The sequence below is a fragment of the Hemibagrus wyckioides genome, linkage group LG10 (genome assembly GCF_019097595.1).
Source record: "Hemibagrus wyckioides isolate EC202008001 linkage group LG10, SWU_Hwy_1.0, whole genome shotgun sequence".
In the NCBI taxonomy this organism is placed as follows: domain Eukaryota; kingdom Metazoa; phylum Chordata; class Actinopteri; order Siluriformes; family Bagridae; genus Hemibagrus; species Hemibagrus wyckioides.
The window spans coordinates 3,545,006-3,565,207 of NC_080719.1; the positions used below are offsets into that span (position 1 = coordinate 3,545,006).

The 20,202-nt window shown below is 38.6% G+C and overlaps 2 protein-coding genes across 7 annotated transcripts in view; both read right to left on the reverse strand.

The window, feature by feature from the left end:
- Nucleotides 1–1,447: 1,447 nt before the first annotated feature.
- kars1 (lysyl-tRNA synthetase 1) lies at nucleotides 1,448–16,186 on the reverse strand. Of its 2 annotated transcripts, XM_058401314.1 has the most exons (15): nucleotides 16,049–16,163; nucleotides 11,666–11,811; nucleotides 10,892–11,039; nucleotides 9,312–9,477; nucleotides 9,135–9,228; nucleotides 8,867–9,053; nucleotides 8,658–8,783; nucleotides 7,352–7,471; nucleotides 7,087–7,249; nucleotides 6,557–6,730; nucleotides 5,905–5,990; nucleotides 5,006–5,091; nucleotides 3,613–3,739; nucleotides 3,376–3,519; nucleotides 1,448–1,918 (listed from the first exon to the last, which is right to left on the reverse strand). In XM_058401314.1, exons 2-15 carry the CDS (start codon nucleotides 11,797–11,799, stop codon nucleotides 1,844–1,846), a joined length of 1,830 nt encoding a protein of 609 aa, XP_058257297.1. In that variant the 5' UTR covers nucleotides 11,800–11,811; nucleotides 16,049–16,163; the 3' UTR covers nucleotides 1,448–1,843. The 2 variants fall into 2 exon arrangements, with proteins under 2 accessions (XP_058257297.1, XP_058257298.1); XM_058401315.1 differs by lacking the exon at nucleotides 11,666–11,811 and having other exon boundaries at nucleotides 16,049–16,186.
- An 890-nt stretch (nucleotides 16,187–17,076) lies between these two features.
- The window catches only part of nfat5b (nuclear factor of activated T cells 5b), a 40,847-nt gene continuing 37,721 nt past the window's right edge, over nucleotides 17,077–20,202 (reverse strand). For all 5 annotated transcript variants that reach the window (XM_058400501.1, XM_058400504.1, XM_058400506.1 and 2 more), the window contains 2 exons: nucleotides 19,572–19,820; nucleotides 17,077–19,075 (listed from right to left, as the gene is read on the reverse strand). In XM_058400501.1, the coding sequence (XP_058256484.1) occupies nucleotides 19,591–19,820 (230 nt within the window). In that variant the 3' untranslated portion in view covers nucleotides 17,077–19,075; nucleotides 19,572–19,590. The remainder of the gene's footprint in view (nucleotides 19,076–19,571; nucleotides 19,821–20,202) is intronic.

Here is a 20,202-nt window from a genome sequence, read left to right on the forward strand (position 1 = left end):
AAGTGAATGTTTATGTCTAAAGAACCAAACAAGAGCTAAAAATGAGCGGTTCCCAGATGTTTTTGGGAACCAGAAGTTGTTACGTGGGAATATTACTGTGCTTGTTATATCTTCTTGAACGAATCACTAAAGTGAACGCCTCTGAGTCCACAATTGGACAAACACCAGCAAATCATCAAAGGACTTCATTTACAGTATATTGCCAAATGTTTTGGGACACCCCTCTAAATCATTGAATTCAGGTGTTGATTTTTAGGGGTTGGACTTGGCCCCTTAGTTCCAGTGAAAGGAACTCTTAATGCTTCAGCATACCAAGACATTCTGCACAATTTCATTGGTTAGACATTGGTCAATTTGGGGACAGCCCCTACCTGTTCCAACATGACTGCACACCAGTGCACAAAGAAAGGACTATAAAGACATGGATGAGCGAGTTTGGTGTGGAGTCCTGACCTCAACCTGATAGAACACCTTTGAGATAAATTAGAGCGGAGACTGCAAGCCATGTGGAACCGGAAGGGGCCATCCCCAAACTGTTCCCACAAAGTTTGGGAGCACGAAATTGTCCAAAATTGTCTTGGTAAGCTGAATCATTAAGAGTTCCTTTCACTGGAACTAAGGGGCCGAGCCCAACCCCTGAATTTAATCATTTGGAGGGGTGTCCCAAAACGTTTGGCAATGTAGTGTATTATAAGAAAACATACATTTAATGTTACTTTAATAAATATTTTAGGTTATGTTTACCTAGCATCAACTTTTATACAAAGGGTCTTTTAATACATTAAAAATTCTTCCCCTAACCCCAGTGCTACTTTCAGCAAATTAGTGCTCCTATTAATCTATTTACGTAGACACATGAATCACACAACTTCCCAGACACATTTATTACCTCTACTGCTTGTTATCAGATGCACTCTTTCTATTAGAAAGTCCTTCACTGTTGATTACGCAGTTTGACGAAGGGGGACATGACAACAGGTATGGAAATTACAGTTGTTGCTCTTTAACCCCGACTGACCGCAGTTGAAAGACATTTTTAATTTTATTAGAAAATGCCATCTGATTGTTTCTTTTCCAAGAAATTAAATGGTGCATGTGTGTGTTTAATAGAAATATAAATCCATAATACTACAGATCAACCAAGACTAGTATCCTGATAGCAGTGCTTTGGGGGGAAAAAAGGAGAAATTTGCACTTTGTGTGGTGAGACAGTGTGGAATACGGTGGAAGGAGGAATAGTAGCTCTTACTCTGCACACCGCTATTACATCTACAACAGACATCACAATTATGGAGAAACAGTAAGCACGCAGTATTGAAAATGAAATGGAAATGCCAGAGAACAGAGTAACAGCATTTCAACAGCCCTGGTATTCACGTTACCTGTTTGTATAAATCCTGACTTCATCTTTTACACACTCAAAAAAGGATGCCATAATAACTTCAACCTGGTTTAATCACGCACATGACGGTTTATTCCTGACCAATCTGGTGATTGTTAAAAATACAGAGGACAGCTGGTAATAAAACCATTATTACAGAAAAATATGGCTGAATTTGAAACATCATCTTCTTGATTTCTCCTGTGTGTAGGAACCTGACATGAACAGACAATGGACAAAAGCAGCAGTAAAAAAATTGAGGGGTTCACCGTTTCTGCCTAACAGAGTAATAAATCATCAATTTGGTTCCCATTTACAGCAATGTGAAATCCTTTAGACATCAATCTTTAACAGAACCCTGCACAGTCAGGCAGAAACAAGAACCCCAGTGCTGACGAATCATCTCTTGCTCTCATCGCTGTGTCACTGATTTCTGATCAGGCAACATCATGGGTCACAGTGTTAGACTGAAGTGCCCTCTGCTGGAGGGATGGGTTTATTGTCATCAGGCTTCATGGCGGGGAAGAGGAGGACTTCCTGTAACACAAAAATCCACCAGCATGGTAATTTACAACAGAAATCAAGCAACGGTTTGATTTCAACATGAAATGTAAACCAAAGTTAATTATTTTCCAAGAACACAATGTAGAAGAACAATCACAACAATCACAATCTATTCGTTGTCTTTCATTGTCTCCTGCTTATCCGTAGCCGGGTCGCGGGGGCAGCAGTCTAAGCAGGGATGCCCAGACTTCCCTCTCCCTAGCCACTTCCTCCAGCTCTTCCGGGGGAATTCCAAGGCATTTCCAGGTCAGCCAAGAGACATAGTCCCTCCAGCGTGTCCTGGGTCTTCCCCGGGGTCTCTTCCCGGTGGGGCATGCCTGGAACACCTCCCCTGGAAGACGTCCAGGAGGCATCCGAAACAGATGCCCAAGCCACCTCAACTGGCCCCTTTTGATGTGGAGGAACAGCAGCTCTACTCCGAGCTCCTCCCGGGTGACAGCGCTCCTAACCCTCTCTCTAAGGGAACGCCCTGCCACCTTACAAAGGAAACTCATTTTGGCCGTCTGTATCCGGGATCTTGTCCTTTCGGTCATGACCCAAAGCTCATGACCATAAGTAAGAGTAGGAACATAGATTGACTGGTAAATCGAGAGCTTCGCCTTTCAGCTCAGCTCCTTCTTCACCACAACAGACCAGTACATAGACCGCACTGCTGCTGCACCAATCCGTCTGTCAATCTCACGCTCCATCCTTCCCTCACTTGTAAACAAAACCCCGAGATACTTAAACTCCTCCACTTGAGGGAGGAACACCCCTCCAAACTTTTTAATTGTGTTTAATAGATTGTGATTGTCCCCTCCAAAAAAAGATCAACATGTCATTCATTATCTGTTTACATATTATATTAACTATAAACAGCAGCTCTTCTCCTTTTTCCCCTTTTGAAAGCTATTACAACAAAAACTAAGCAAAAATAAATAAATAAATGATTTTAAAAAAAGGACACAGCTTGGCATGATACTGAGAAACAACACCCATAGACTCTCATGCCAGAAAAATGCTAAATAAATATTTCTATACAAAAATAAAACACCTTTACACCAATCATTACACGTGTTTACTATCTATAACAATATCAAGATCGGTTACTATAAACGCTAATGTTTTAGAATGAACACATTAATAGAAAACTGATTCTGTGGTTTTATCAGAGCTGCCGTTATATATGATTACCGATATCACAACAGCAAATAAGAATGGGGATGAATGAATAAAAAAAAATTACATTCAGAATCGCCTAAACCCTTAAAAAAATCAATGACTGTAATATCTAAATTCAAGACATTTTTAATAAGGAAGGGTCTTAATATGTGAAACGCAAGACGTAAGTAAACAAACACATAAATAAAGCCTTAAGTATTTGCAGATTGATGTAATTTGGGATAAAATCTCTAAGACAAATCAGCATTGTGCATTTTTGTTGGGTTTACCTTGATGTTGTTGGAGTCAGTGAGGAACATGGTGAGTCGGTCGATGCCCATGCCCCATCCTGCAGTAGGTGGAAGACCGTATTCTAATGCCGTGCAGAACGTCTCGTCTATAAACATGGCCTCATCATCACCTTCTGCCTTCGCCTGAAAAACAAACGATTGAGACACTGCATACATCCACATCCAACAACAATCAAAACTCACACACACACTATCAAAGAGCTCAAATATTCTCACCTTAGCCTGCTGCTCAAAGAGCTCACGCTGCCTGATCGGGTCGTTCAACTCGGTGTAGGCGTTACAGATCTCCTTCTTCATGACAAAGAGCTCAAAGCGCTCAGTCAGCCCTTTCTCGGATCTGTGCCTGTAGGAAGTATGTACGAGGTTTAAAACATATATTTATAATCTTAGAAAGGAGTGCATTCTTCAATTTCTTCACTCCCTACACACACCATGCATGTTAATATGATCAGATTAAGGGTGTAACAATACACTATGGTCTCGATTCGATTCAATTTTAAGAAAAATGTTAACAATGAAGGAATGAAGAAACATTATGACTGAAATATTTTATTTTTTGTATTATAAACAATTAATACACAATAAATAAATGTGCACTCATCTGTGTAAAATTATATGAATCAAAAATTACTTCAAGGAGGTTTAATATTGTACAACAGATTAAAAATAAATAAACAAAAATTCTCCTGGAAATTGAACTGAATAAACAAAAGGTCTGACTAGAGGACTTTGACAATGATTGTATGCAACATGAGCAGCACCACAGCAGAAATAGAGCTTGCTGTGGCCTCTTTTCTCAGGCACCATATATCTGAGGTTCAGGGATAATATTTAAAAACTCTGTTTAGCCATTATCTTGTAACCATACAAAGTATAGTGTATGTTGTCACAATCTGAAGCTATTGGCCACTTCTACTGTCTTGTAAGCTCCCAACAAAATAATGCATTAACATGCTGTGTGCTCTCCATACCTTTAAAAGGGTCGTTCAGACTCTGACCTCTAGTGTTCAAACAGTGGAATTGCATTGTGTGCATAATTACAAGAAAGTCAATAATGAAAACATTTCCAAGATGCACACCTTCACATGTTTGCATTGTGTCATGAAACAGTTGCACCACTAGATCTTCATCCATCTTCCTCCACAATACTGTTGACCAGTGACCAAATCTTTGCCTCGATCATCTTCCTTATGCAGATCTACTTATTACATGAAGGTTTCATTTTTATGCATCAGCGCAGTTGGGTCTTGCTGAAATTAATAGCAAGAGGTGTGTCTTGACAAACACCAAAAATGCAAAGGGTCCGTCCAACTGTAACCAACAACAGAGGGCAGCATAAGGGCAAAATTTTGCCCTGGTTCCCAACCTCAATCTGTTCATATCCCTAAAATATATAAAACTTTAATTCACTGATTAGTTGCATGTTGAGCTGATGCTTTGTATCTGAAACATTTCTTTATACACCACTATCAATACATCAGTCCTGATTGTCCTGGAAATGGACCCTTTTTGTCCCATGACCCATGTAAACTACCTCCATATCAAAAGTTCCTTCACCCCTCTAATAAGAAGCCCAGGTTTTATCAGTGGAATTGTAGAAAGTGCTCACCATTTTGCCAGCGGGCTCATGATCTGCGGGTGGTCGCAAATAAAGGTAGGGTTGATGCATTTCACTTCAAGGAAATCTCCCACCAACTACACAAGGAGAGAAGGAAAAATGATCAACACTACACAAATAAACAGCGATTATTCACATGGCTAAAATGGACATGCAGTCCTAATAGGGGCAATTGTTCTGACAGCACATCATACAGGATAGACAAATCATAAAACTATTAGCTATTCATTGGGGCAAGTGAAAGACCTACATGCTGACCAGCCTCATGTTTTGGTCCCTTGTAAAACTGAGGTATAATTAATCCTGAAGTATGACGAGGTAATTATTTAGACAAAATACATCAATGCTGAAGAATGAAAATAAGTGAATATTTAAAATCTTGGGAAGAGCAAGGTTCTGTGCAACTATAATCCTCAGATGTTTTTAATGGAGTCATCACTGATATCAGCAGAACTAGACATGAGATTTGTTCTGCATTTTACTCGAGTTCTCACTCATGCCTCCTTGGTGGACATGGAGTGCAGCAGGTGGTTAGGATGTTGGATTACAGATCAAAAGGTCATGTTTTTAAATCTCACCACTGTCAAGCTGCCCTTGAGCAAGGCTCTAAACCCATGACTGCTCATTTGTATAAATAAGATGCATGCAAGTCACTCTGAATAAGAGCAAATGCCATGAATGTAAATGCAAATAGTGTGGACTAGTAAGTTTTGCTCCACCATTTAACATTAAATGACTTAGCTTGGACAAACTGGTCAGTAGACTATTAATTACACCCAAAAAATAGGAATAGCCTGTGTCCTCGATAATCCCTGCATCTAACTTTTAAAAACAATTCCGCTCTGATTAATATTGTGTTGCAATAACATAAGTTATATTAAATAAATAACCTTATCCAGGAGGCGAGCCGTTGTTCTTGGAGGCGGACATTCCACTCCCTTCTGAGCGCAAAGATCATCGAAGAATTTGCGGGTTTCTGCATAAAAAAAGAACCAAAACGATGTAAATCACAGCAGTAGGCTGTCAGACTAACATCATTAGGCCATGTCCACACTAATACATTCTCGCTTAAAAAGGCATATTTTTTTGGCCTTCGTCCACACCGAGACGGCATTTTGCTCAACAAAAACGTATCTTTCTGAAAACGCTGTTTCCGTATCGCAGTGTGGACTGTGAAAACAGAGGCTATCAAAAATGCATTTTTAATCATGTGACAGTCACATGACCAATTCAGCTCAGATGATGGACATTTCAAAGAAAGTAAATAATTGCCAGGCGGAAATGATGAAGGTCAAAGCACCATACATTTTACTCATGCAAAGTCCAGGCATGTAAAGATGTAAGCGTTTTCAGACGTTTTAGTGTGGATGATCAAATTTTGGAAAACGACTGAAACCAATAATCTGGGCGTGGAGCGTTTTTAGGTGAAAACGCCGTTTTCAAACTTCTCCGGATTAGTGTAGACATAGCCAAATCATCAGACTTGATCTCAAACACTTTATACACAGTGTCATGTTCCATTATATCATGCTTAAGCTGTACCGTCAGAATCGTAAGTGTCAGTGGCTGGGAATTTCACTCCCATCTCCTTCTCCAGATCATGAGTCATGCTGATTCTCTTAAATGGAGGAGTGAAGTCGATTTCATAGCCTTGTCCTTCAGGTCCATCGGGGTGATAGGTCACCTTGTAACTTCCTGTGATGTGCTTCACCATTCCTGTAAAAGACAGAGATCAGAAGAGTGACGCAGATTCACATGCTGCATTTTCAGCAATCAGGAAATCGGGGCTGCTTACACAGATGTAGCAGGCATCACCTTATTGCAGTGAAATAAACTAAGACTGGGTTTTTATAATGTATGTATGGACACTGGAGATGATTCACACATCTAATGTACTGAATTATACCCAACAAATCTTATCTACACTTTATCTGTACAGAAATCTCAGACTGTAAATAACTATGAAAGTTATAATAATATATATAACTTTCATAACTTATATTATATATAACTATATAATATATATAAAGTTATAATAATAATATAAGCACACATTCGAATAAAACCCAAACCTGAGACAAGCTTCTCAGTGATCTCCATCAGGTCATGGTAGTCAGCGTAGGCCATGTAGAACTCGCACGTTGTGAACTCTGGGTTGTGAGTGAGGTCAATGCCTTCGTTTCTAAACTGACGGCCGACTTCATAGACACGGTCGATACCTCCGACCACCAGCATCTGTACGGACAAACGTAATCCATGAGCATCGCCATCTATAAGCACTACAGCTCATTCTCATTATTCTTATAGTTTCCTTCAGATCTTAGTTTAGCGCTGTACCTTGTGGTAAAGCTCAGGAGCAATCCTCATGTACAGGTTCATATCCAGCTCGTTGTGGTAGGTGATGAAAGGACGAGCCACGGCACCTCCGGGAATCAAGTTCATCATGGGAGTCTCAATCTACAACAATGGTGAGCAACAATTCAGTGCATTTTAACCTGATAAATTGTTTAGTTCTTTAGGGAAAAAGGTCCTCTTAGTGGAAGAATGATTTTTTATTGATTTTTTAAATGCCATGTTAGCTTCAATGGCTATATTATGGCAAAAGTTTGAATGTAGTTAAAACATAGGGTGCTATTCAATAGATAGGGTTACACTGATATGTAAGATAGCAAGAAGAGTTTATACAAGTTTTTTGAGGTTTTCTTAGTGGAAGGAAAAAAAATCTGTACTCTCAATGAAGAAATGCATATATTGCTCTGTTGTTAGGAAATTGCAAGTTTGAATCCCAATGATTCATCTGTCTCTCTCTTCTGTCAATCACAGTGACACTAGCCAATCACAAGCAGCTGTGAGTTCATGTACATGAGGAAGACAGAGCTTTTCTCCAAGTGTGTTACCCTGCCCTGTGATGCAGCATGAGCAGCAGTTTGAAAATATACAGAGGGCAGGGCTTCGTGTTTGCCCCACCCTTTCAGGTTGACAGCTGTCGTGTGATAGGACAGATTCAGCTAGTAGGAGAGAACTCGAATTCTGTAATGCTGCAACCATATCTTTCTAAAATAACCTTTATATTTTTATTTGTATCTTTCAGATATACCATCAGCCTTAACATTCTGAACAGTGACAGGTGAAGTGAATAACCCTGAGTATCTCCTCATCATGCCACCTGTTAGTGGGTGGGATATATTAGGCAGGAAGTGAACATTTTATCCTCAAAGTTGATGTTAGAAGCAGGAAAAATATACAAGCGTAAGGATTTGAGCGAGTTTGACGAAGGGCCGGATTGTGATGGCTAGACCATTGTGACTGCTAGTCTGCAGTGCTCAGTATCTATCAAAAGTATCCTTAAAGTCCAGTAAGTCCTATAAGGAGATGGAGGCCCCACCTCACAACCCCGCTAACATCTTGGTGCCAGATACCACAGCACACCTTCAGGGATCTAGTGGAGTCCATGCCTCGATAGGTGGGACCAACACCATATTAGGCAGGAGGTCATAATGTTATGCCTGATCGGTGTAAATTCCAATAAATTAAACCATTTAAAAAGAGTTGTTATTTTATTTGTCTACCAAAGTGATTTTTTTCTAGTTGTTAAATGAGACTAAAATGAGACTGAAACCCCTGATGTAGCTTGTACACTCACCTCAAGGAAACCAAGCTGATCCAAGAAGCTGCGCAGGTAAGTGATGATCTTGGCACGGGTCACAAACTTTTGCCTCACAGAGTCGTTCAGGATCAAGTCCAAATACCGCTGACGAAACCGAGTTTCCTAACAATCACAAAGAGGCAAGCTTCATTAGCTTAATAGTCAAGCTAATAAAGTGGTGTGTGTGTGAGAGCAGCAACACTTACCTTGTCCTTCAGGCCAAAATGCAGGTGAGGAAGCATGTGCAGACATGGAGACAGCAAGGTCATCTCTATGGGGATGATGCTCAGCTCGCCTTTCTTTGTCTTCCCAGGATTCCCTCGAACGCCGATGATGTCACCACGGCGCAATTTATTGTTGATGTGAATGAAATCTTCCTCCGATTTGTAGTTCCTAAGCGTGGAAAAAAAGCAGTGAGGAATACTGAGGCATGAAATCATTGTGAGAGAGAGAGAGAGAGAGAGAGGCTCATACCTGGAGTTCGCCATAACCTGCAGCTTGACCCCCTCTCCTCTCAGGTCATAGAACAGCAGTTTGGCCCCTGAGGCTCTCTTGGCATGAACACGACCTGATAAACGACTAGCGTTAAACGTTGCAAGTTTTTTAAAGAACTTCCTGTTAAACCCTCAACAAAACGGTCAAGAATTTTACCTGAAACATTAAGGACGACATCTGACAGCTGTTCCCCAGGCTGTAGGTGATTATATTTCTCAATGAAATCGGTAAGCGACAAGTCCACATGAAACTTGTGGGGATAGGGGTCTTCAGAGGTTCCCTTCAGAGCCTGGATGGCCTGCGTGCGGATCTTGAAGTATTGCTGTAGTATAATGACACAGCATGGATATCTTTCTTTCTTTCTTTTTTAAGGCCATGCCAGCTTCTATGGCTATATTCATGGCGAGAGACAGTTTTTGTTATTCAATATTAAAACTACATAAGATGTTTAAGATTAACTTTTTTTTAGGAACTTTAAAACCGAAGATGGGTTTACTTGTTTAAAAACTTTTTCAAAAGTGTCAACAGAATAAAAGAGTTTTCTTTTAGGGGTAAGTGTGTTACATTCGAACAAAATATGTTTGATGGACAGAAGGGTTTCAGCACAGATATCAGACACACAACATAACATAAAACACTGTGTAATGGGTAAAGAAGTGAATACATTTAGGTTGTAATTATTAGTAAAATGAAAATGCAATAGTATACAGTACAAGGACAAAGACAGTAAAGCAGAATTCAAAACCAGAAGGTTGAAATTGAAATGCTTTCTGTAGAGTTAGTTTAGTTCTCAGCCTCTGTTCTCAGTGGTTGTGGCTAAAGATTCTGGAAATATTGTATTGTAATTTCTCTCGTATTATATATTTTTGTGAACAGCAGTACAAGTAAAAATTGTTGCTGCTTCACTCTGGACTGACAATTGCTTAAGTGTTAATCTATTATTAATCAAATTATTCAAGAATTAAAGAAATAATGCAAATTTGGCACTTTGTCTCTCTACACGTGTTTAGCTGCAAAATGAAATATTTTGTTTTATGGATTATACTTCACAACCTGGAGTGCGATATTCCACTTATACCACAAAAGGACAAGTTCACTGCTGTTCTCACTGACATTAAAGCTGATATCAACAAATAAAAATACTGTTTTACTTCTCACACTCTCCAACACACTCCCTCTCTCTCTCGCACTCACTCCCTTCTCCATCTCTCTCTTGCTCATGGAATCACTCCCTCGCTCTCCCTTCCCCTCACTCTTGCTCCCCCTTACTCCTCACTCTCCATTTCCCACAATCTCCCCAATTCTCCCTTGCTCTTAAAATGCAGCTTATCATTTTAGCAGAAAACCAGAAAGCATAAACTCCTCTTTCCTAAAGACATTCCTGAGCTGGGAAACATTCTCTGTGATAACGCACAACTCAAAACTCCTTCCGTAAATATTCAATAAAAATCTGCTCACAAAAAAGTTCACCATATTAACGATGATATCGTAAATATCATCGTAAAATCTGTTTATTAGACTAGAATATGTAGAGTGTGTAGGACTTCCACGATACAGGACTGGAGGCTGTTGCTATAGAAACGCGTTACAGAGCAGTGCATTAATATAAACCTGCGATTTGCATGCAAGAGCTGCATTTAGGGAAAATGATATCACTTTTCAACCAATCAGAGTCAAGAATTCAACACTGCTGTGAATTCTGCCCACAATCTGATCCACAATCACAGATGACCTACGTTGGGGTCCAGAGTCTCCTCGTCCACTCCGTCCACATGCTGCTGCTGCTGCTTGTCATTTGCCTCCTTGGTCTGCTGCACTTGGTCCTTGATCTTGGCCTCCTTCTCCGCAGCCTTCTTCTCTGCCTTCATGCGCCTCTTCAGCTCACTGAAACACAGACGAGTTTCTGTGACTCAAAGCTTCCTGACCATAAAGCAAGAACCGTGAGATCGTGATGCAGACATAGAATCGGTGGGGTGTCGAGAAGGCATGGGCAAGATGACAATCACACCACGGTACCTTGTTACGTAATCGTATTGTGAGATACAAGCTTGAAAACTAGCTGACAACAAAAACTGGAAAAATAAGATTAAAGATTTTAATATATATTAAAAACTAAATAAATAAAAAAATCACTTCAAAATAAAAAGCAGGAAGAACATTTTTTATTTGAACATTAAAAAAATATATAAAATAACAAAATAAACAAATATAATAAAAAATTAACTTAAAAAGTGAAAAGAAAAGAAAAATTAAATAAATAAAAATAATTAAAAATGAAAAGAAAATAAATTAAATAAATAAAAGTTAGTTTCAAATATAAAAAGAAAAGAAATTAATTAATTAATTAAAAAAAAAAAACCACCATTAAAATCTCAATTCACCTTCTTGAAGCTAAAGCTCGAAAAAAAATTATACATCATCATATTGCCCAGCCCTAGTGGCAAAAGGTTGGTTGTGTTTTCTATTTTTTCTCCCCCTCACCCCACACATTAGACATAAACACCACCAACCTTTTGTCACCTCTCCAGCGACATCCTCCAATAAGCGAAGGCAGCGTTTGCCGAACGTGTGGCACAAACGTCTGCACCCGTAAGCCGACAACCCGGCACACGGACTGCCTGGCTGCTCTGACCAGCGTCAACATGATGCGCAGGTCCTGAACCAAGAACCAAGAAAACGCACGTCAGACTCATTTCTGTATCTCCACGTCTACGAAACATCTCACATGCTTCAAAGGTACGGTAATTTATTTAGGTTTCCTTAGTCTGCAGGTGACTTCGTAAGTGTCCAGCTGTTTTCCTCTGAACTTTCTCATTGATTGCTAGTTTCTACTCGCAGGACGTTTTTGTTTTGATTGAACTGCTGCCGCATCGGTCAGCTTTGTGCTTGGGTCTTCAACAGTGAACATTTGAAGTCTTCGGCAGGAAGGAATTAGTGTTGAGTATAATGAACTCAGAAGTTACGCTGTCCTATTAGTTCCACTCGAATATAAACTATTGTAGAAAGGACATTAACATTTACATTATTTCCTGTCCAGTGTCACCCAAATGAGGATGAGGTTTCCTTCTGAGCCTGGTTCCTCTTAAGGTTTTTTCCTCAGATCATCTCAGGAAGTTTTTCCTCACCACGATCACCTCAGGCTACTCATTAGAGATAAATGTTAATTTAGCTGCTTTGAGATAATGTCCATTGTTATACAAATAAATTGAATTGAGATTGAAATGTTTCTCGAGCAGTTCAGTGTAAACTCTAGAGGACATGACAAACATGCCAGGGTTAAAGTTACTAGGATCACATTTTTTATCCCCGGCTCTGATGTCGATGTGAAGCTCTTGGCTTGTATCTCTGAGTTTATGTGCAGAACTGCTGCAACACAATTGGCCGACTGCATTTACGGTTTCTATAAAATCACAGGATCAGCTGCTATTACAAGTTCCCTGGCAGGCTTATCAATGCCATAACACTACAACTCACGAGTCTGGAAAGTGAAACTGTGTTCGAGTGACACAGCTGTGTTTTGTTCCTGGCTGTTACTAAATACAGCTCCAGGTCTGTTGGGAATCCTGCATGGAAAGCTTTAACAGTGATCCGAACAGCTCATCTCAACATGCTAACTAGACGGTTCTTCGTATCTAATCTGGAATGAAAATGTCTCGCTGCTCAGGAAGGTGAAGGCTTCATGTTTTTTACACATCAGGGTTGTATAGAGGAACCTGATGGTGACCTAAAAACAATATAGTTTTTGGTTGCATTGTACAGGTCTTGCACATAAAGACAGGACGTAGATTATCTTGCAGCATGTCACCATTAATCAGATAAGAGTTGCTCATTTTAAACAGTGTCAACAACAAATTTTCTGATTACTTTCTAATAATTGACCAAACAGTACACAGATATGCTTTGTGATGATATCAACTGCTAAAACCGCTAGACAAATTCAGTCAAATTGAACTATATTAAAGGTCTAAGGTCAGAAGGTTGGAATTTGACAGCTACAGATTTCCAGATTGATGTCCTTCTAAAAATTCTATGCCCACTCTCTAACTGGCAGCCAGACCAGCGGGACCCAGGACCCAGCAGAAGAGGATGTTGAAGGTTTCCTTCCGTAATAGATCTACTTTAGATAACATTTTTGACAATTACAGGGTTAGATATAACATGGAGTACGAAGAGATTAAGTTAGTTCTCAAGTTCCGCCCTTCACAATTTTCTATAATGTCCAGGGCTAAGAGCAATGAGACTTTGTTCAAAAAATCAAAAGCCATAACATTGACCCTCAATCACTTCTGCTACCAATATGCCGTTATCTGTTCTTGGTCCATTGATGGATTCGAGTCTACACTAGAGCTGGGCGATTAATCGTTATTATCGATTAATTTGAATTTATGGTTTATGTCGATGTTGAAAAAACGAAAATCAATTTTCCGATTTTCTTTTTTTTGGCGGCACGAGCTTCCGTAGTTCTGCGACGCAAAGAGCTTGTTTCTAAGAGAGGCGCGGTTTCTTCAAGTTTCTTCATACGCGCTGAAAGACGGGGAGGAGCCGAAAGTCTGCCACCGTTTTCATATGAAATTTAAAGGAGACTGAAGCGATCATGAATTTGTGTAGAGTTTATGGAGAATCGCAGAATTCTTAGGGTGGCTGAATAGAAATGTTAAAAATGGCCTAGCGACGAAAACGGCAGACTTTGGACCATTCAGTCCGACTGAAGAAACCGCGGCATCGCAGAGCGAGGATCAGAGGACGTGTGTGTGTGCGCACGTGCACGCGCGTGTGATCAGGAAGACTCATATTTGGCTTGTTCAGTACTCAAATGTTATACACATCTATGCAATACAGTGGAATGTTGCAATAAGTTACCATCCTACCCTGTTAGTCAAACATTTATTTATTTATTTTACTATACTTTACTTTACTTTACCCTCATTGGGGGCTGAGTTCCCCTTCGATGAAAATCCTAGACTCTCCCCTGATTGTGCCCGTATACACAGACGTAAAATGCTGTTTGGCTCCTGTTTGGTTTTATTTAGCGTGTTAGTTGAATGTTGATTTGCTTTACAAAATTGTTTTTCTTCAGGGATTTTTTTCCAGGTGACATTTATTTTATAAAAAGTGATTTAAGTTAAGTCTGCAGTTTGCACTTTATAAATCCCTCACATTTTGTTATATTACTTTATTTTACTAGAATAATTACAACTTGTAAAGACTGGTGAAAGTTTGCATTTTATAAATCCCCAAAAAAGGTTTTTATGTTGTATTGATTATTGTTTTTCTAAAATAACAAAAAAAAAAACTTGTTAGCGAAAGTAATTTTGCACTTTGCACTTTTAGTCCAAATTAGCAGTTCATATGTTTGGTTATATTATTTTTGCTCAAATTAAAAAAAATCTATTCTATAGTCTCTAGTGTTTTATTAAATTTTTAAAGAAAAATAATCGTTTTAAAGTCGAAAATCGAATTTTGTTTTTAAAAAATCGGAGATTCAATTTTTTGGCCATATCGCCCAGCTCTAGTCTACACTTTAGCTCTAAGTATTGATGCTGGAGCTCATCTGGGAGTGTTTGTTGTTTTATGGTTTTTCAGAGCCCAGGGAAGAACACGGCAACAACTCGAATAAATAAAAAGATATCTAAATGTCAAGCGTCTCATGAGCATCCACCTGGGGACATCTTATAGGCCAGTGGTACTCAAACTGAGGTCTTTGAAACCAACAGATTTAATCCAAATATCAAAAAATTAAAAACAAGATGCTTATAAATAACTGCAACCTGATGGTGTAAAGTTCAGGAATAAAAAAAGCTCTACAGTTCATATAAAATTCCAGAATATTATTGTACATGTTTAAGTAATTAGTCTAATAATTGAATATTGACAATAAATCAATATTTAATAAACTCCCTGAGCCCTTGGCTCGATTTCTATACATTTTCATGAAGCTCCGCCCCCAAGAGTGCTGTAAAGTGTCAGCTCAAGTGGTCAAGGCTCTGGGTCATTGACTGGAAGATTCAAGCCCTAGCACTGCCAAGCTGCCACTGTTGGGCCCTTGAGCAAGGCCCTTAACCCCTCCCTGCTCTCTGACCCCAACCCTCCAAGGATGGGATATGCGAAGAAAGAATTTCACTGCGCAGTAATGTATACGTGACTAAAATGACTGACAGGAGCGCCATCCAAAAAAACAAACATGCATTTTAAACCGGAAGTCAATTTTCCAAACAGGTTTTCTCCGCCACTTTATACACTTCGGCCATCACTTAAGGCATGATTTTTTTAACCACACTTTACATTTTGTCCAGTTTACCAGTGCACGAAGACAAGTTTCAAAAAATCGCCTACTGCACCTTTAATTAAGAAAAAGTGCCGGAAATGACCGCAAACAAGGACAACTCGCAGACAGACATGTTCTTCCCATCACACATGGTCTGATAATTAGAAGATTCTTGCTTTGTTTTTCCCCCAAATCATGACACTAACTCGAACGACTATTTACAAGTTTCGACTCGTAATTCAGATCATTCCGAGATCACGTGAAAGAGGAACAGGATTAAATACAGGAAAACATCTGGGATTCGAATGAACACGTCTGCTTGCTAATGACAGGCATGTGATCAGCTAGAGAGCTGGTTAAATCATACTTCTCCAGATGAATTCTCATGCTTTTACAGTCAACTCTATTAAATGTATAACTAAGCTGCTAGTTAGCTATGCTAAACTAATCTAATCTAAAGTTACCCACAAGCATGATAATGTTGCATCATTCACATCAGATCCTTTCTGAGAGATAATCAGGGATAAAAAATTTTTAATTTTCCTACATTGCTCGTCTACTAAAATGTTCAATCCATACTCTAATTATCGCAATTCGTGTCATTGTAAATATGAGACTATTCGCATACTTTTTACTGAGCTTCTCTCCATCCGCCACCACGTCCGCCATCTTGTCCGAGTCTCCGCGCTGCTACCAAAAAACACACGCGCGAGGTTTTCTTTACTACCTACCTTGTAATAATCCCCGCCTTTTTTGTTCTGATTGGATAGAATCGTAGCCGTCCAATCAGAAAATTGGCATGTGCGAACATGTGACCAATCCGCGCGCAAAGACGGTGACGGCGCCGGTATAAATTGTGAAGCTGGCACTCAGGAACGACAGATGGCTCAGATAATCCACAGAGTTGTCAGTGTAAGAGTGTCACCCGGTCAGTTAAAAATGCTTTTTTTTTTTTTTTTTTGATAGCTCAGTGCTATGTAGGAAGCTTATTTGAATGTAAAAGGTAAAAGGTAGCTTTAGGCTTTTGTTGAAGTCTCTGGTCAGAAGGTGTTGATTAATCAATTAATAACAACAGCTAAAGTCTGTTAAAGTTTTCCAAACAAATTTTCTCAGCCACTTAATATACTAGCACTGTGGCCACAACTCCATGGTTTGCATATTTTCCATGTAATTTATACAATTATGAGAGAAACATTTACAAAAACAGTCTTTGGGGTCAGTGGTTTTTCTGTCAGGGACAGAGGAGTTTGTGCTTTGTGTTTTTTTTAGTAACAATACAAGTTGCATTAAAAAAAACCTCCTTAACCTGCTGTGGTATATCTATCTATTTCTATATCTGTCTGTCTGTCTGTCTATATGCACTGTAAGAAACAGTTTCATTTTTATCAATATTATTTATTGATAACATCAAGTATACAGAAAAAACATACAAGAAGTCAAATGCATAACTGATGAAAAAAATGAACGAAATACTGATGTAGACTGTATTTTTTTTTTTTTAACAAAGTAAATAATATATGTATATGTTACCAGACTCACCCCTAACACACCATGGGCTGGCTCTCACGATACATCGCATGTATGTTACTTCTAATAAACCATTTCATATCATACAGGTCTCAGTGTCTCTTTAGAGAACTGAGGGTTATTTCTTAGTTTTTTTTTGTTTTTTGTTTTTTACTTCCCCTTAAGTAGGAACATACAAACCTAATGTCACAACAACTTTGAGAAAGTAAAGAACTAAAAAAAAAACAAACCCATTTACAATGCTATAGGTTCCAAATTGTTAAAAAGAAAGCTAAATACATTAGGGAAGAAATAATTTAAAAATAAACATTGTGATTACGGAGTAGTTTCACTGCATAGCTGCTTGCCGTGAAATGTGGACTGAAGGTATACTCAATAAAGAAGATATTCAGTACATATTTCTCTATACAGTATGATTAAATATAAATAAAATTTTAAAAAAATCACAGAGGAAAATGTGATTGGTCCAAAGTCAGATGAGGTCATAAATGTTAAATTTTTTGTTACATTTACTTGGTTTAAAAAAAAAAAAAAATTGTCCCAAGATATCCATTTCTTTTTCAGTCCAGTAATTAAATTTTTTTCTATCAAGAGAGCTTGTGAAACAAACAAACAAAAAATCTGTACATCATTAGATGGAATCAAATGCAAAAACAATTGCTTTACAATTATGTTACTGACGATCGATGGTCACATACAGATATTTTTCTTTTAAAAAACATTTAACAGGCCATGATTTATTTTTCTCCCATTTGAAAATGTTTTTTGAGATATAAATTATTAAAGTTTTCAAAATCTGGCAAACATGAAAATATGGTTAAATATCCACAAAATGTTTGTTTTTTAAACGTCAGAAACAAACAATTAGTTGAAAATCTGTCCTGTACAGAGATGAAGGGCAATCACAGACAGCTCTTTCTCCAGGTTAAAGTTCACAGCTCTTCCCCTAACACAGGGCTCCTTTAAAAGATCTAAAAGATCGCTCCTCCACCTAAACAGAGGTCTGAATAGTCACTATTCAAAAACTAGCAATAAAAAAAGTCCTTAAATAGAAGCAATCTGATGGTAAGTTTAGCTCGGTAAAAGCTCAAATGAGCTATTGATTTTAATATTACACAGAGCGGGGCCTGTTGTAATGTATGCAAAATATATTCATAGAAAAAAATAAAAAGAAAAGAAGAAAACGTTCTGCCTTCTGACTCATTAGCGAGACATGTCTATTTAAAAAAAAAAATTGGCAGCTTTACAACAAGCTTGGCAGTAAACTTGCATGATGTTCTGCTTTCATTCATAAGGTAGCAGCCTTTTCTTTTTTCTCCCCATCATCAACCCTTTGAGCCATAAAACTGGCCAGATTTCTTATAGAGTTAAAGGCACCGACCCAACCAGAGACCTGCAGTCGAGACCTTACCTGATCCTCTGCTACCGTGAATGATAGTATTCTGTTGTATTTACAAATAGAACAAAGTTCAAATGCGTAATAATGTGTGTCCTTTTTAATCTTCATTCAAAAAATGAATAGGACACCATAACCAAAACCTTGTTGGTAATGAACAGGGTGATAAAAGATTTACTGCGTTCCAGACGCTCATAAACAATCGAATCCGGCACGGAGCATGATTTAGTGAGATATGTCCACATTTTAGAATTCATAAAGTTGTATTATTTTTCATAGTCATGCACAAATAGATGCATTGTTTTTCCAGACATGTTTCTGTGTATGAAGAGAACATTTAAACATAACCAGAAAAAAAAGACCACTCATAATTTTAGGCTAAAAGCAAACAAAGTGCTACTGGGGCAAAACATACAGCATGTTTAAACTGTTTTTTATCTAAGCATTTCTTTCACTATTTGATTAATGTAAAAGTTTTAATATAAATATTGCATTAGTCACAGGTGCACATAGAAATAGTTGTGTACTTAGCTGCTGATGCAACTACACTTAAAAAACACACAAACACACAAAAAGAACTGCTTCTAGTATAAGATATGCTTCATTTACAGCTAAAGACAAACACCACAAGCGCTGTGACATTCACATTTCCACTTGCCAGTAACAAAACTGTACATTCACACAGTAGACGTCATAGATAGTGCGATTCCTCCGCCATTTTCTTTGAAAAGCCTGTGTGGAGGGAAAGTGGAGAGAAATTAGTTTCAGTAAAGAAAAGAAAATCTGTGTATTAAAGGAACAAAATAATTTATGAACGTATAAAGTATGGCAAGTTTCACATATGTTAGACAAATCACAAGCCGTTATTATCGCCACACATACACTATAGCACAGTGGAATTCTTTTCTTCTATATCCCAGCTAAGGAGGGGTCAGAGAGCGCAGGGGCCACTATGATACAGCACCCCTTGAGCAGAGACGGTTTTGTTCAGTTGCCCAGCAGTGGCAGTTCGGCAGTGCTGGGGCTTGAACTCTGACCTTCCAATCAACAACCCAGAGCCTTTAACCACTTGAGTTACCACTGCCCCATGTAAGATGTCAGATATCACAAAGTGACAGGGTCAGAGGCAGTTATTATTTTGTTAGATTTTCAGCGTGTTGCAAGATATATTTATATCTCATATCTCACTATATGAACGTTCTTAGCGTGCATTTTTATAATCATTTACCTCTAGGGTTTGTAAGGTCCTAGTATGAACGTGATAGGCTGTTGCTTTGCTCCTGAAGGCTCACAAGGAGGTCATCGATCTTCTCCATGTTCTGCGAGGTGGTGAGGGGATTCTGCACGTTCCCAGATTCGCTCATGGATGAGTTGAGTAAGGAACGAATTGTCCCTTCGTTTTCTCTCTGGTTCTGGCTGATGGCAATGATCTGGTTTGAGAGTGTGCTTCCTTGGGAGTTCATCATCTGACCGCAGTCTACAAGAGAGAACACATCAAGAACCTATAAGATCTAATAGACACTTTAGGGACACAAATAATCATCGATTTATTAGCTTAGCCCTACGTCAAATCGTCAAAGCCGGGAAGTTAACAAAACAAATTCATATAACTGAATTCAACAATATGACATGCTAATTAAGTGCATAAATATAGATTCAATCCATTGAAAAGGCGACTTTATGTAGCTATGGTCATTATAATCTTCTGAGAATTTCTCTGGTGGTTACATATATTATTATGTTTACATTCTCAACAAAAATGCTGAAAAACTTTTTGTGAAGTATTTTGGCTATGTGCTGTGATTTCATGTGTAGACGTTATTTGAAAATGTCTTTGTTTTTGTGAGGTGACTGTGTGT

Bases quoted from the DNA above. Each gene is read 5' to 3' on its own strand.
- kars1 (XM_058401314.1), bottom strand. From the start codon at position 11,799: ATGTTGACGCTGGTCAGAGCAGCCAGGCAGTCCGTGTGCCGGGTTGTC. The intron at 7,250-7,351 runs GTACAGCGCTAA...TTGTCCGTACAG, and splicing joins CTCCTGAGCTTTACCACAAG to ATGCTGGTGGTCGGAGGTAT. The intron at 6,731-7,086 runs GTTTGGGTTTTA...TGTCTTTTACAG, and splicing joins CACTGAGAAGCTTGTCTCAG to GAATGGTGAAGCACATCACA.